Source organism: Melitaea cinxia, chromosome 26 (assembly GCF_905220565.1).
Source record: "Melitaea cinxia chromosome 26, ilMelCinx1.1, whole genome shotgun sequence".
Lineage (NCBI taxonomy): Eukaryota > Metazoa > Arthropoda > Insecta > Lepidoptera > Nymphalidae > Melitaea > Melitaea cinxia.
The window spans coordinates 174,108-189,188 of NC_059419.1; the positions used below are offsets into that span (position 1 = coordinate 174,108).

At 39.2% G+C, this 15,081-nt stretch overlaps 1 protein-coding gene across 1 annotated transcript in view; it reads right to left on the minus strand.

Moving 5' to 3' along the window:
* Positions 1–998: 998 nt before the first annotated feature.
* LOC123666379 (gastrula zinc finger protein XlCGF26.1-like) overlaps positions 999–15,081 on the minus strand; it is a gene marked incomplete at its 3' end in the record, with an annotated part of 39,368 nt that continues 25,285 nt past the window's right edge. The window contains exons 7-8 of the mRNA XM_045600474.1: positions 1,787–1,921; positions 999–1,158 (exon numbers count right to left, since the gene is read on the minus strand). Of these exons, the coding sequence (XP_045456430.1) occupies positions 999–1,158; positions 1,787–1,921 (295 nt within the window). The remainder of the gene's footprint in view (positions 1,159–1,786; positions 1,922–15,081) is intronic.

A 15,081-nucleotide genomic window follows, 5' to 3' on the forward strand; every position in this document is an offset into this window, starting at 1 on the left:
AGCACTCGAATTTATCACTACCTCCACAGCCTTATCGGGAACTTAATCTGAAAAAAACATAATTCTTGTATTACATACAGTTGTGCAAATTGGCATCTGGTGCAGCGGAGGAAATCTATTCTAATATTATAAAGTTTGCGCGCTAATTTCAGGATTGACTCGTTGACAACACAAAGTATCCAAATTTGGATACTTTGTGTTGGATAGCCCACTTGCCAAGAAATGCTATGGGCTATTTTTTCCTCAAAAAAACTCGTGTGTACTGCGGACACAGCTAGTGTAATATGAAAATGTAAACATCGAAGTGTAGGTTTGCTTCGTGTACAATATCATAAGCCATAGTGCAATTTAAAATACACGTTACGCCATCTATCGGCAATGTGAACATTGTCGATTAGCACTGCTGCTGAGAAGTCGAGCTGAGTTGAGTCGAGTTTGAACTGTGTTGAGCTGCTCCATACATTAATTCTTCATTAGAAAATGTTACTTTACATTAATAGAGATATTTTTTCTTAAATTCAGTAAGGTTCTGATGGCAATTTTGGTGATCATGAGTTTGTTTAGTGTAGTGTGCGTACGTGTGTGCGTGTGTGTTTCTGTGTGTGGGTGTAAATGCGCGCGCATGTGTGTGTTGTGTGTGCGTGTGTGCGCGCGAGTGCATGTACTTGTGCGTGTGTGCGCGCGTGTGCATTTGCTTGTGCGTGTGTGCGCGCGTGTGCATTTACTTGTGCATGTGTGATCGTGTGTGGACGCACTGGAGCGGCCGCTGCTACGCGGGTCCGGGAGGGCGTGCGGCAGGTCGACGCAGGCGCTCTTCAGGTGCATGGTGAGGTGTGAGGTGTGTTGTGTGTTGTGTGTGCGTGTGTAGTGTGTGTGTGGACGCACTTGAGCGGCCGCTGCTGCGCGGGGGCCGGCGGGGGGTGCGGGCGCGGCAGGTCGACGCAGGCGCTCTTCAGGTGCATGGTGAGGTGTGTTGTGTGTGCGTGTGTAGTGTGTGTGTGGACGCACTTGAGCGGCCGCTGCTGCGCGGGGGCCGGCGGGGGGTGCGGGCGCGGCAGGTCGACGCAGGCGCTCTTCAGGTGCATGGTGAGCAGCCCGCGAGCCACGAACCCGCGCCCGCACAGCGAGCACGAGAACGGCCGCGCGCCGCTGTGGTACCTGCGGGCGGCGCCGGTTATACGACTGTCGGCAGCGAGCGCCCGGCTCGCCGGGTGGTGAGCGATTGCCGGACACCTACTACGCCAGAAGCATCCACAAGAGTGCTGGTCACTTCACTCACCACAGGAACACGACACTTTTTTAAGCAGTATTACTTAGCTGTGATCTTCTGTAAGGTCGAGATACTTCCCCAGTCAGGGACTCCACATTTCGAGCAATATATTTCCTGCTGCGGCTACCTTAATAACTGTTACAATATTTAAATACATGTACATTTTTTTTTTGTTACGGAGTTTATTTTTACTATTTTGTATACACTGGAACTTAAAACCACTTTTTAGTTCTAAGATTTTTTGATAGATGGCACTATCTGTGTTTTACGTCGCGCTAACATTATTGTTTATTTATAAGACTTTTATACTTTGGTGATATACAAAATTTGTATTTCTTAGAAATATACCGTTGATGCACAAGTTTTTCTTTTTACTGACATCTCTTATTACGTCCCTCGTTTTTGACCTGTTCACATCTGGTTATTTGGTATGGTATTATACAAGTTTGTATTACAAATGGCATAGTACTATATCAATGAGGAGGAATGAGGTGTTGGGTGTAGCGGGCGCGGTACCTTTCGTGTATGACGAGCGTGGAGCGCTGCGAAAAGGCCTTCCCGCAGTGCGAGCACACGTAGGGCTTCTCCCCCGAGTGCACGCGCTCGTGCAGCTTCAGGTTACACTTCTTTGCGAATCCCTTGCCGCACGTCCTGATAACAGACTATTTTATTTACATCTCGATAGGTGTTGTGCAAATTTAGACTAAAACCAATTTTTTATTTAGAGGTTTTTTGATAGACTGCGCTTTCTGTATTTTACGTCGCGCTAAAATTACGATTGCGGCGGTTGCGGGTTCGATCCCCGCACATACCAAACATTTGTATTGGCCATACAGGCCGACACGGTCAGTCGGAGACACGGGTTCGAATCCCGCTGGAGCGGTCAATTTTTTATATGATATTGTTACGTGTTAGGGTTCGAAGGATTTGGAGAGAAAGAACTGCTGACTCTTTTCAAGACTTTATTCACTAGCACTAGGTCCAACACAAAGCACTAGGTTCAAACACTAAGCACTAAGTTCAAACACTAAGCTCTCACAATGTCCTCAGTCGTAGCCAATGTCGTAGGTTTCGCTAGTACCATTCTTGATCACTAGTTTTCGCTCTTGAAGTCGCCTCGAAGATCGCTCAAACTGAACTGCACTCGCTCGCCTACCTGCGGCTATTTATATCGGCCGACACGAGGCCCAGACCATTCTGGAAAGTTCGCGCATGTACCCGGTGTTCGAGACTATACTTCTACATAGTTATTAAGAATTAAGATCAAATAATATTGAACTACATTGTGTCCCAGAATTTAGAAGTGAAAATCTAGTTAACGTAGTTGAAAATATTGGTAACGTAATAAAGGTCCCAATACAAGAAGGACAAATAACTAAGTGTACAAGAATAGCTAAGTTTAACAAAAATTCCTCACGTCCTAGATCCGTTCTTGTCAAATTCGCGAATCAGTTTCTGAGGGACCGTTTTCTGGCTGGTGTTGCTAAGTTTAATAAATCTAATTCAGATAACAAATTAAATACATCACACATCGGAATATCAGGAGAAAAAGCTCCGATTTATGTCCAGGAAAATTTGACTGCAGTGGCCAAAGAGATTCACAGTGCAACACGCATTTTTGCAAGAGAAAAAGGATATCGTTTTGTATGGACTCGCAACGGAAGAATTTTCTTACGAAAATCTATATCTAGTGATTTAATAGTAGTTAAGACCAAGGAACAATTGCAATCATTAGAATAACTTTGTATTAGAAGTACTTTTTTATTATTATTTTGTATTCCATAAAATTATTGATATTGGACCTCATTGGTTATAATTTTTTTATTTTATTTTTTTAGATTCTACATAGTATTGAATTATTTATATAGTCATTTATGCAAATATATTTTTTATGTCAGATACTATAAGATTTTTTTATCAAAATGTGAGAGGTATAAGAACGAAAACGGTTGAAGTTTATCAATCGATACTAAATTCAGATTTCGACATATTGGTATTTACGGAAACGTGGCTAAATAGTAATATAAGTAGTAATGAGTTTATAGATGATAGATATTACGTATTTCGTAGAGATCGTGAAACTACAAATTCTACTCGCCTGGACGGTGGAGGAGTTCTAATAGCTGTTTCCAAGCGGCATAAATGTCACAGAGTAAACTCGTGGGAAACGAGTAACGAAGATCTGTGGGTTAATGTAATTTTAGGTGCAAAGACTATCTCATTATGTGGAGTTTATTTGCCCCCACCATTGAACTATGAAAGAATAGAGGGATTCATACAAAATGTGGAAAAAATTATATATAGGCAAAGGTTGACGTTGATAGTTGGAGATTTTAACTTACCAGTAATTAAATGGAACAAAGAAAATGATTATGGACAAAGTTTGATCCCTAGTAACCTCAATACAATTAGCACATTGATAAATTAATGATTTTATATCCGTGTCAGGGTTAAGACAATATAATAGTACTAGTAATGCTTTTAATAAAAAATTAGACTTAGTATTTAGTAACGTAAGTAATATTGAAGTTGATATTAGCGATTTTTCAGCATGTAAGGTTGACAAACATCATCCACCACTGTCTCTGGAAGTTATCTGTAATTATGATAGTCTCCAACTATCATCGAAGCCGGAATCAACAATACGATATAACTACATGAAAGCAGATTATAGTGCTATTAATGAAAAACTTAAAATAATACCCTGGACCGAATTATTTCAAAATTGCGATGATATAAATAAAATGGTAGATATATTTTATATGGAGTTGCGTAAGGTAATAGAGACAATGATACCAAAAACTAAATCAAAATTAAAAACAAATATCCAGTCTGGTACTCAAAAAATCTAATTAGAAGATTAGCAGAGAAGAATAAATATAGAATTTTGTATAAAAAATATAAGAATCCGCTTGATAACATAGAATTCCACCTACTTAGAAAAAGATGTCAACTCATTATAAAGTTAGAATATAGTCATTATTTGCAGACAGTGGAAGATAATATTAAAATAAATCCTAAATATTTTCATTCATACATAAAAAGAATGAGAAATAATAAATGTGACTATCCTGCGTTAATGACATTTAATGACTGTGAATTTACTGATACGAGAGATATTTGTAATCAATTTGCTCTGCATTTTTCAAGTGCATATGTAACTTACGACAGTAAACTAGACTTAAATCAACACCCGAATCTTCAATCTAACTTGAATTTACAACTCCCTAATGTAGGTATAGAAAAGCAGGAAGTAATAGATCAATTAAATAAACTTGATATACACAAGGGCGCAGGCCCAGACAATATACCACCCGTTTTTGTAAAAAATTACTCGCAGGCATTAGCAAATCCATTAAGTATTTTATATAAAGTATCCCTAGCAGATGGTATATTTCCGGATGTTTGGAAGAAAGCCAGAATTGTACCTATTTTTAAAAGTGGAGATAGAAAGGACATAACTAAGTATAGGCCCATTTGTATACTATCTGTTTTCTCAAAGATTTTTGAAATCATTATATGTAAATCGCTTAGTTGGCACATTAAACCTGTTATGATTGATAATCAACATGGATTTTTAAAAAATAGATCCACAATTTCTAATTTAGCCTCATTTGTAACGGATATATCTGAAGTACTGGACAGTAACGGGCAAATAGACTGTATCTACACAGATTTGGCCAAGGCTTTTGACGTGGTTGACCACAATATTTTACTACAAAAGTTAATGAATTACGGTATCTGTGAAAAATTTATTGATTGGATTACGTCGTATTTGCATAATCGAGAAATGAACGTTGTAATTGGTGGAAATCAATCTGATACTTTTATTGCTGCATCCGGTGTACCGCAGGGATCGCATCTTGGTCCAATACTCTTTGGAATTTTTATAAACGACGTGCTAACGTGTTTCGAGCATTCTAAAATATATTTATATGCGGATGATCTAAAAATGTTTAAACAAATATCAACAACAGATGATTCCATAAAAATGCAAGCAGATTTAGAAAGACTTGTATCGTGGTGTGAACGGAATCACTTAACATTAAATCACCAAAAGTGTTATAAAATTACATATAGTCGAAAAATTCGAAATTTTTATTATGATTATAATATTGGGGGTAATAACTTGGTATGTGTTAATGAAATATATGATCTGGGAATCTTAATGGATTCGAAGCTAAGTTTTATCCCACATATAGAAGATATTGTTAAAAAGTCCCTTAAAATGCTGGGATTTATCTTTAGAAATACAAAGGATTTCAAAAAATCATATACAAAAATAGTACTTTTTAATTCATACATCAGGAGCAAAATCGAATATTGTTCAATTGTCTGGAACCCATACTACCAAATTCACAAAAATAGATTAGAAAGAATACAAAAAAAATTATTACGTGCATTATCTTATAAAGACAATTTAGAATATAACTACAATAAAATGTTGAAACACTATAAAGTATTGTCATTGTCTACACGAAGAGATGTTTTGGATCTTTGCTTTTTAAATAAAATTATTAGAGGAGATATTGACTGTCCTGATTTGGTCCGAAGATTAAAACTGGCAATCCCTAGAAAACCTATGAGGACTACCAGATCAAAACAAACATTCGTGAGCAGATTTGCTAGAACCAATTTGGGCATGAATACATGCTTAAATAGAATCATAAACTTGTATAATTCAATTTTAAAAGAGGATGCAGATATTGATATTTTTAGATATTCTGGGAAAGCATTCAAGAGAAAAGTTAAGATGCTTTTTTTACATTTGAACTCAAATTAGTTACCTACTGTATGAAGTTATGAACATTCTTTCCATATTATACTTTAAATTAGCTGATTTCTTGTACCTCAAACCGTTTACTTATAGATATATTACATTTATAATTTTTATATTTATTCATAGAATTCCCGATGTATTATCATATTAATTGTTGTATTTCGTTGTTTTTTTTTTTTACATATACCTACATATTTTAACTTTTTTCTTTTAAATATTTTTTACTGTTTTAGCATGGGTTTTAATTGTTGTAATTTTTTTTTTGATAGTTGGTTTTATACTTTTATTGATGAGTTAATTTTTCATAAGATAGATATTTATTGTTAGTATAAGTTTCGAAGCAACTGTTTAAAGTGTATTGCATGCTGAGTTAGCCTATAAGTGTGGTGTATAGTGTAAGATATTCTGTTTAACTATATAATTATGATAGAAACCACTGTATACTACGTTGGCTTCCTATGTAAATAAATAAATAAATAAATAGTTCCACAGTAGTTCCTCTAACGCCATCTAGTATTGAGTAGAGAGTTTCATGTTATCGCTGTCTTTGTGTGGTTTCAACAGTTGCCGCTAGATGGCGCTAGTTTCTTTGTGTGTCCTTAACACTACTCCCCTCTTAGAGATGCTCGTCCCGAGCATCGTTGTTACTGCCATGGTAACGCGCCAGACGTTCTATGTGTACCACTTTGAATGTCCCTCTTGGTTGCTTTTGAATCCTGTAAGTCACATCATTCAGTCGGGTAACCACTTTGTATGGACCGTCCCACTTGGTCTGCAACTTTGGCGATTTCCCTTTCCGGCGGGTTGGGTTACGCAGCCATACCAGTGACCCTTCCTTGAAGCCGCTCGTGTTCGATTTCCGGTCGTATCTGGTTTTCATGTTCTCGCTTGAATGTAACCCATTTTCCCGAACCAAGGCGTGTATATAGCGCATTTTTTCCCTTAAATCACTGACATAGTCTTGTACGGTATTTGGTCCCTCCGGTGCCCCTCCAGTCAATAGGTCTACTGGTATTCGTAATTCTCTACCGTAATTGACATACGCCGGGGTAGCTTTTATGCTTTCATGCTCGGCGGTTCGGTACGACAGAAGGAAGAGTGGTATATACTTATCCCAATCTTTTTGTTTGTCGTCTACCAATTTCGCCAAATGCCTCTCCAGGGTCTGGTTAAATCTCTCAACCATTCCATCAGACTGTGGATGGTACGCGGTGGGCCTCGTCTTATGCATGCCCAAAATTATGCACACTTCCTGGAATACTTGCGATTCGAAGTTCCTGCCCTGATCGGAATGGATTTCTAGAGGCACGCCAAAGCGACATATCACTTCTTCGACTAACTTAGAAGCGACTGTTGTAGCTTCTTGGTTTGGTATGGCGAACACTTCGGGCCATTTGGTGAAGTAGTCCATGACGACCATAAAATACTTGTTTCCCGATTCCGTTGCAGGAAATGGCCCCGCTACGTCAACTGCAATTCGTTCCCACGGTGCACCGACGTTATACAACCGCAGATTCCCACGGCTCCTGGTCTGTGGTCCTTTTACGGCAGCGCAAGTAGTACATTTGCGGCACCAATCCTGTACATCATCTCGACAATGCAACCAGTAGAATCGTTCTCGCACTTTTGTTAACGTCCTCTTGGCACCTAGATGACCTCCTGATACGCCATCATGTATTTCACGGAGAACATCTGGTACCCTCATTCTTGGGACAATTATCTGAAGGTGGAACTCTCGCCGTTAGTCTTCTCCCATTTGCGGTAGAGTATTCCATTTTGAAGTATCAGACTGTCCCATTGAGCCCAGTACGCCTTAGTGACAGCGCCAGTGGGTGCAACCTCACTCCAGATTGGTTTTACGTCACCCCGTTTCTTCCATGTGATGATGTGCCGAAGGTCATCATCTCTTTCTTGAGCTTCCCTCATAGCATCATTCTCCCAGAGACCCAAAGGACTTGTTCTTGTTAGCTTTAATGTTACTTCGTTAGATTCTTGCTTAACACAATGTGTGTAGTCTTCCGAACACGGCTTTCGTGAGAGTGCGTCGGCATTCCCATGCATCTTTCCACTGCGGTGTTTGGTCTTGAAATCATATTCCTGATCCCGGGCAGGGGGCGAAGCCCCTTGCTTCTTCAGCTCCTCTATCTGTTTCTCGATCCTTTCCATCCTTGCTATCTGGGTCTTCTTCTGCGGACAGTTGAGCTGAAGATGGCCCCTTTTGCCGCACTTGTAGCACATTACTCCAGAGCTTTTCTTCGTCGGAGCCTTAACTACCTTGCCTTCCTCAGAGACCTCGCGGATCTTATGGGTCTGCCGTATGTCATGGTGAACAGCCTCGACCTCCAAAGCATGCGCCAATGCTTCCTTTAACGAGGTATGGTGACGAAGCCTCACTGCAGCTCTGACCTCCAGGTCTTTGATTCCGTCGACAAATGCTTGAACAATATTCGTGTCAACCATCTTGGTGTCTGCTCCTGGGTGTGCCTTCCTGACGAGTTTCTCAATTTCCAACGCCCATTGTTGTAGTCCTTCTCCTGAGCGTTGGACTCTGTCACGCAGTTGGGCACGGAACACGTGCTCCAGGTGTCGCTCCCCGTATCGGGATTCAAGTGCCTCCATCAAGTCTTGGAACCCGTTTCCTGTATGTGGCAGTGCTTCCAAAACCGACAAAGCTTGCCCTCTGAGTGCAACAGTGAGAGCGGTCAGGCATTGCTCTTCCGTCCATCCGTTGGCAGTAGCAACAGTCTGGAATTGTTGACGATAAGCGTTCCACGGAGTAGTGCCGTCGTACGGAGGCACTTTCACTCTTGGTCCTTGCGCCACTCCGGTACTTCCACTAGACATCGCGACTCCCGTGGTTTCAAGGCGCACTACTTTTTTTTGTAGTTCAGCGAGGACGGTTTTCACATTTTCCACATCTAATCCTAACTTGGTAACTCGTTCTTCCACTACGTCGACATCTTTTCGAAGCTTAGTCACCGCGTCACTAACATCTTTTATAGCCCAAAGCGTTTTTTCTTGGAGCTCTTTTTGTTGCTCTTGTGATTCTTGCAATTTGAAACTTGTTTGCTTTTGTAATTCTTGCAATTTGAAACTTGTTTGCTCTTGCGATTCTTGCAAAGCACTACGAATTTCAGCCCTCTGCTGCTCTTGTGATTCTTGCAATTTGAAACTTGTTTGTTCAATTAATTTAATCAAACTTCCTAATTGAAAAGCCACTTGAGGGTCTGTAGAAGCTACGGTGTCGCTAGTGGGCGGGGCATGATAGGCGGGGTCAGTGGGCGGGGCTTGGTCCACGGTGGGCGGAGCTTGGTCCCCAGTAGGTGTGGCCTCTGCAGCTCGTTGTGTCCTTGTCCTGACGCCCTTGACGTCCTTAAAGTCTTCTCTCGGAGTCAATGGCATCTCCAAATCCCACTTCTGACACCAGTTGTTACTTGTTAGGGTTCGAAGGATTTGCAGAGAAAGAACTGCTGACTCTTTTCAAGACTTTATTCACTAGCACTAGGTCCAACACAAAGCACTAGGTTCAAACACTAAGCACTAAGTTCAAACACTAAGCTCTCACAATGTCCTCAGTCGTAGCCAATGTCGTAGGTTTCGCTAGTACCACTCTTGATCACTAGTTTTCGCTCTTGAAGTCGCCTCGAAGATCGCTCAAACTGAACTGCACTCGCTCGCCTACCTGCGGCTATTTATATCGGCCGACACGAGGCCCAGACCATTCTGGAAAGTTCGCGCATGTACCCGGTGTTCGAGACTATACTTCTACATAGTTCCACAGTAGTTCCTCTAACGCCATCTAGTATTGAGTAGAGAGTTTCATGTTATCGCTGTCTTTGTGTGGTTTCAACAGTTGCCGCTAGATGGCGTTAGTTTCTTTGTGTGTCCTTAACAATATTCAAAAATGTTTAGAATTCCTAATTGTGGGTAACACAAAAATAAAATCGTACATATTGGCCATACAGGCGTTTGCCGTAGTCTGGGTGTTTGTGCAGTTCTTGTGAGTCTCCCCACCGTGCCTCGGAGAGCACGTTAAGCCGTCGGTCCCGGTTGTTATCATGTACACCTGATAGGAATATATCCGCCAACCCGCATTAGAACAGCGTGGTGGATTAAGCTCTGATCCTTCTCCTGCATGGGGAAAGAGGCCTATGCCCAATAGTCGGATATTACAGGCTGAAGCGTAACATTACGACTTATTTATAAGACTTATACAACTTGGTGGTATGTAAAATTTGTATCCCTTAAAAATATACGGTTGGTGAACATATATATTTTTTTATTATTGAAAACCCTTGTAGGTTATAAGGATGGGCTCAAATTCAAAATTTCGGTGATTTATAGGGTTCCTAACGACGGCCACAGCACTGGTTTGTGGCTGGCGCGCTGGCGATTGCGATCCTCGCACATGACAAACATGTGTATTGGCCATGCAAATGTTTTCCGTGGTCTGGGTCTCCTTGTGGGTCTCCCCGTTGTGCCTCGGAGAGCATGTTAAGCCGTTGGCCCCGGTCGTTATCATGTTCACTTTTTTTTAATCTTTTTTATTTTATAAGCCATACATCAAGTGATTAAGTCGACTTAAAAATAATATCAATGATGCTTATACTCTAGGCGTTACGTTAATAGTTGGGATTGCAACTTAATGAGTATTTTAATAATAGTCATATCTAAGATTCAATAAGTGTATCATGAAACCTACAAATCTATCACTATATTCGGCAGTGAACCCTGAACTTAAGATTCGATGGAGAAAAACGAAAAAAAAACCGACTTCAATTACATCGACAAGTAATACAACGTAGATCGACGAAAAAATAGTCAAGCAACTACGCGTTATTAAAGATTACTCAAAAAGTAGTTATCAGATCTCGATAAAATTTATATGTGACCACATGATAAACATCAGCTTTCGATTAAATTAAAAATTATCAAAATCGGTACACCCAGTAAAAAGTTATTACGGATTTTCGAGAGTTTCCCTCGATTCCTCTGGGATCCCATCATCAAATCCTAATTTCCTTATCACGGTACCAAACTAGGGATATCCCCTTTCCAACAAAAAAAGAATTATCAAAATCGGTATATCCAGTAGAAAGTTATGCGGTATAATACAACGTAGGTCGACGAAAAAAGCGTCAAGTAAAAACACATTATTAGATATAACTCGAAAAGTAGTAGTTAGATCTCAAATAAATTTAAATGGGACCAATTGGCACACACCACCTTTCGATTAAAATAAAATTTGTCGAAATCGGTCCACACGGGCAAAAGTTCTGATGTAACATACATAAAAAAAAAAAAAAAAAAAAAAAAAAAAACAGTCGAATTGAGAACCTCCTCCTTTTTTGGAAGTCGGTTAAAAAAGAGAAACTCACCAGTAGAGTATCGAGTTTCATTAAGAAATTCAACCTAGCATGTTCGTTAATTTTACACTCGAGAACTAAGTGTAGGAGGTCCTCTTCTCTCTCACATCGTGTACAGTTTGGATCGTCTTTTTTTTTCATAATGAAGTTAAACTTGTTAAGTAGGATGTGGTAAGTACGGGCCCGGGCAGTTAAATATTTTCTGTTGAGGTTTCTTGAGGCAAACCGAGGCTGGCGTGGTGGTTCGTCTACAATGGTATTGTACCAGAGGCCCTTGTTTTGAGAGCACTCATTAAAATAAGATTTAAATTTAATATAATTGTCGTTTTTTATTTTTGGAAGATGGTCAGTATAGTGCGGTACGATGTCGAGAGGTATGCCGTTCTGTAGAGCTTTGGATGCAAGTGAGTCTGCAACCTCGTTACCCTTGATGCCCACATTTAAAGGAATCCATTGTAGACGAACTTCAACCCCGTTACGTATCAATCTATGGATACATTTAATAATGAGATAAGCTTCGTTTCTACCGACACAACCGCCCTTAACACATCTCAACAAATGTTGTAAAGTACTCTTCGAGTCTGTAAAGATTACAATTTTATGGTATGGTGTCAACTCAATGTAGTGTACTGCTTCATTAACTGCTGTCAGTTCAACTCCCATGATGGGTATACATGAATTTTCAATAAGAAATTTGGCCCCAAAATCCGCAGCTACATCATAACACGCGCAACTAGAACCGTCTCTTGTTTTGGACCCGTCGGTGTAAATTTGAATGTAATATGAGAACTTTATATCTATCATATCTGCGGTATGTTGCTTAAGGTCGTGAATGGATAGTTGAGCTTTAGATTCATTAATAGTGTTCACTCTATGCACGATAATATTATCCCAGGAGAATGTTTTTATATCAAAAGAAAATTGGGGCAAAATCTCAAATTTTGACATGGGTAAGTTGGAATAGTTTCTGAAACTCTCAAGCAGAAGTGGAATTTAGATTTTGCGCCAATATCTTGTACCCGAATTCAAAGTCTTGTCTAATGCTTCTAATTGCTTTTTCAAAGGGTCGGATATTCTGGAAGAAAGTTTCAGAAAGTATTTGTCACTTAGATATATTCTTCTAAGACTTAAGGATGGAATACATAGTTCGCATTCCATTGTAAAAATTGGGGTGTCCCGAATAAAGCTACCACAAAGCCGAAGACATTGGTTCTGTATCACGTCCAACCTCCGTAGGAGCCTAGAGTTGGCGTTACCGTAAATAATACACCCAGATTCGAGTCGGGATCGCACCAGTGCTGAATAAAGTCTTCTTAAGTGAGTTGGATGGACACCCCATTTTGAACTACTTATAGAACTAATGATATTGACGAATGGAATACATTTTAGAGCAGTTTCTAAAACTTGTCGGGTCCAGTACAGGCGACTGTCCACCCATACACCCAGAAACCTTGTACAATTTGTAAGCTTAATTTCAGTGTTATTTATTCGTATACTAATAGAAGGCACTTTATATTTTCTAGTTAAGATGCAAACTTTAGTCTTAGAGAGAGATGTTTCTAATCCAATTTCCTGTAACATTTTTATAAAGACGCTAAGACTCGATTGAAGGACACTAGCAGAAAAATCAATACTTTGATTAATACAGTAAAAATCGAAGTCATCGGCATATTGTGACACCTTAACTGTCTTAACAAGTTTGTTGCATAATTTAATTGTGACTATATTGAACAAAATGGGTGACATTGGGTCACCTTGAGCTAAACCTTGCCTGCTTGTTCTTGTTATTTCTGTGCCATCCCCGTAGCCTATATATCAGAACTCTTTCTTTCAAAAATTCCCTAATGTATCTACATATGAGCGGATCGACATCAAATTCAACCAAAGAGCTAAAAATAATAATTAAAAAAAAAACAAAAAACCCGCCTGCGTGAAGAACAACTATTAGAAAATCAACTGAAAAAGCTGGAACAAGATAAAAATTCAATATGCACACAAAGTCAGTCAAAGAGAGAATGATTTGACTTATCCTTCAATTGCATGCCTCCGACTGCATATTATCTACGACGTTGCATAAAGTTTCGAAGGACTACCGTATTAATATATTTTAAATGTACAGCACAAAATGTTTGATATTGTTTCTATTTATTTCGCTGACTTTGTGTGCATATTGAATTTTTATCTTGTTCCAGCTTTTTCAGTTGATTTTCTATTAGTTGTTCTTCACGCAGGCGGGTTTTTTGTTTTTTTTTTTAATTATTATTTTATTTATGTCTTTTTAGTCAGACAAATTACGTAATCGGTTCAATTCATTAAAACAGTTTACATCATGTGGTTGATTAAGTAATTTTTAGGGTCAAGAAAACTGATAGCAAGCCCGGAGAAAGATCTCACTCTGCTCAAAGCAACGTAAGCCTGACCTTTAGCAAATAGGTGACTGCTTAAGTCAACAACTATTAGTTTTAATATAATGAAATTATTATTAAAATTATTTGTTTGTATTTGGTATTATGTATTTGTTATTGATTTTATTAATGTAATTACAATACAATACAATACAAATACTCTTTATTGTACACTATCAGAGAAAAATTTTACACCGTAAAAGAAAATATAGACATGTACAAAAGGCGGTCTTATCGCTAAAAGAGCGATCTCTTCCAGACAACCTCTAGCATGAAAAGGACATGACTAAGGAATTAGATGGCATGGAGGTGTACATACGTGCTGTGTGGCTACGGCACTAAAGAATTTAGCCACCCCCTCTCTTCCCGTGGGTGTCGTAAGAGGCGACTAAGGGATAACAAGGTTCCACAACCACCTTGGAACTCAAGAAGCCGACCGATGGCGGGATAACCATCTAACTGCTGGCTTTGAAATACTCAGGCCGAAGACGGGCAGCAGCGTCTTCGGTGCGACAAAGCCAGTACTGCGGTCACCAACCCGCCTGCCCAGCGTGGTGACTATGGGCAAAACACATGAGTTCACGTTTTATTTTGGCGTAAACTTGTGGAGGCCTATGTCCAGCAGTGGACTGTATAGGCTGTAATGATGAGGTGTACATACATAATATATACATATAATACGTAAATATACATACATACACATACACATATATATACACATACATACATACATACATATATATATATACATATACATACATGCATATATATATATATATATACATCCAGATACATTTTTGGCGTCAAGCACAATCTGCGTTATTACGACGTCCCTCAGTTATGCTTACATTTTATATGTTTTTTCTGCGAATGTTGCTTATTTTTAACCGACTTCCAAAAAAGGAGGAGGTTCTCAATTCGACTGTATTTTTTTTTTTTTTTTTTATGTATGTTACATCAGAACTTTTGACCGGGTAGACCGATTTCGACAAATTTTGTTTTAATCGAAAGGTTTTGAGTGCCGATTGGTCCCATTTAAATTTATTTGAGATCTAACAACTACTTTTCGAGTTATATCTAATAATGCGTTTTTACTTGACGCTTTTTTCGTCGACCTACGTTGTATTATACCACATAACTTTCTACTGGATGTACCAATTTTGATAATTCTTTTTTTGTTGGAAAGGGGATATCCTTAGTTTGGTACCATGATAAGGAAACCAGGATCTGATGATGGGATCCTAGACAAATCGAGGGAAA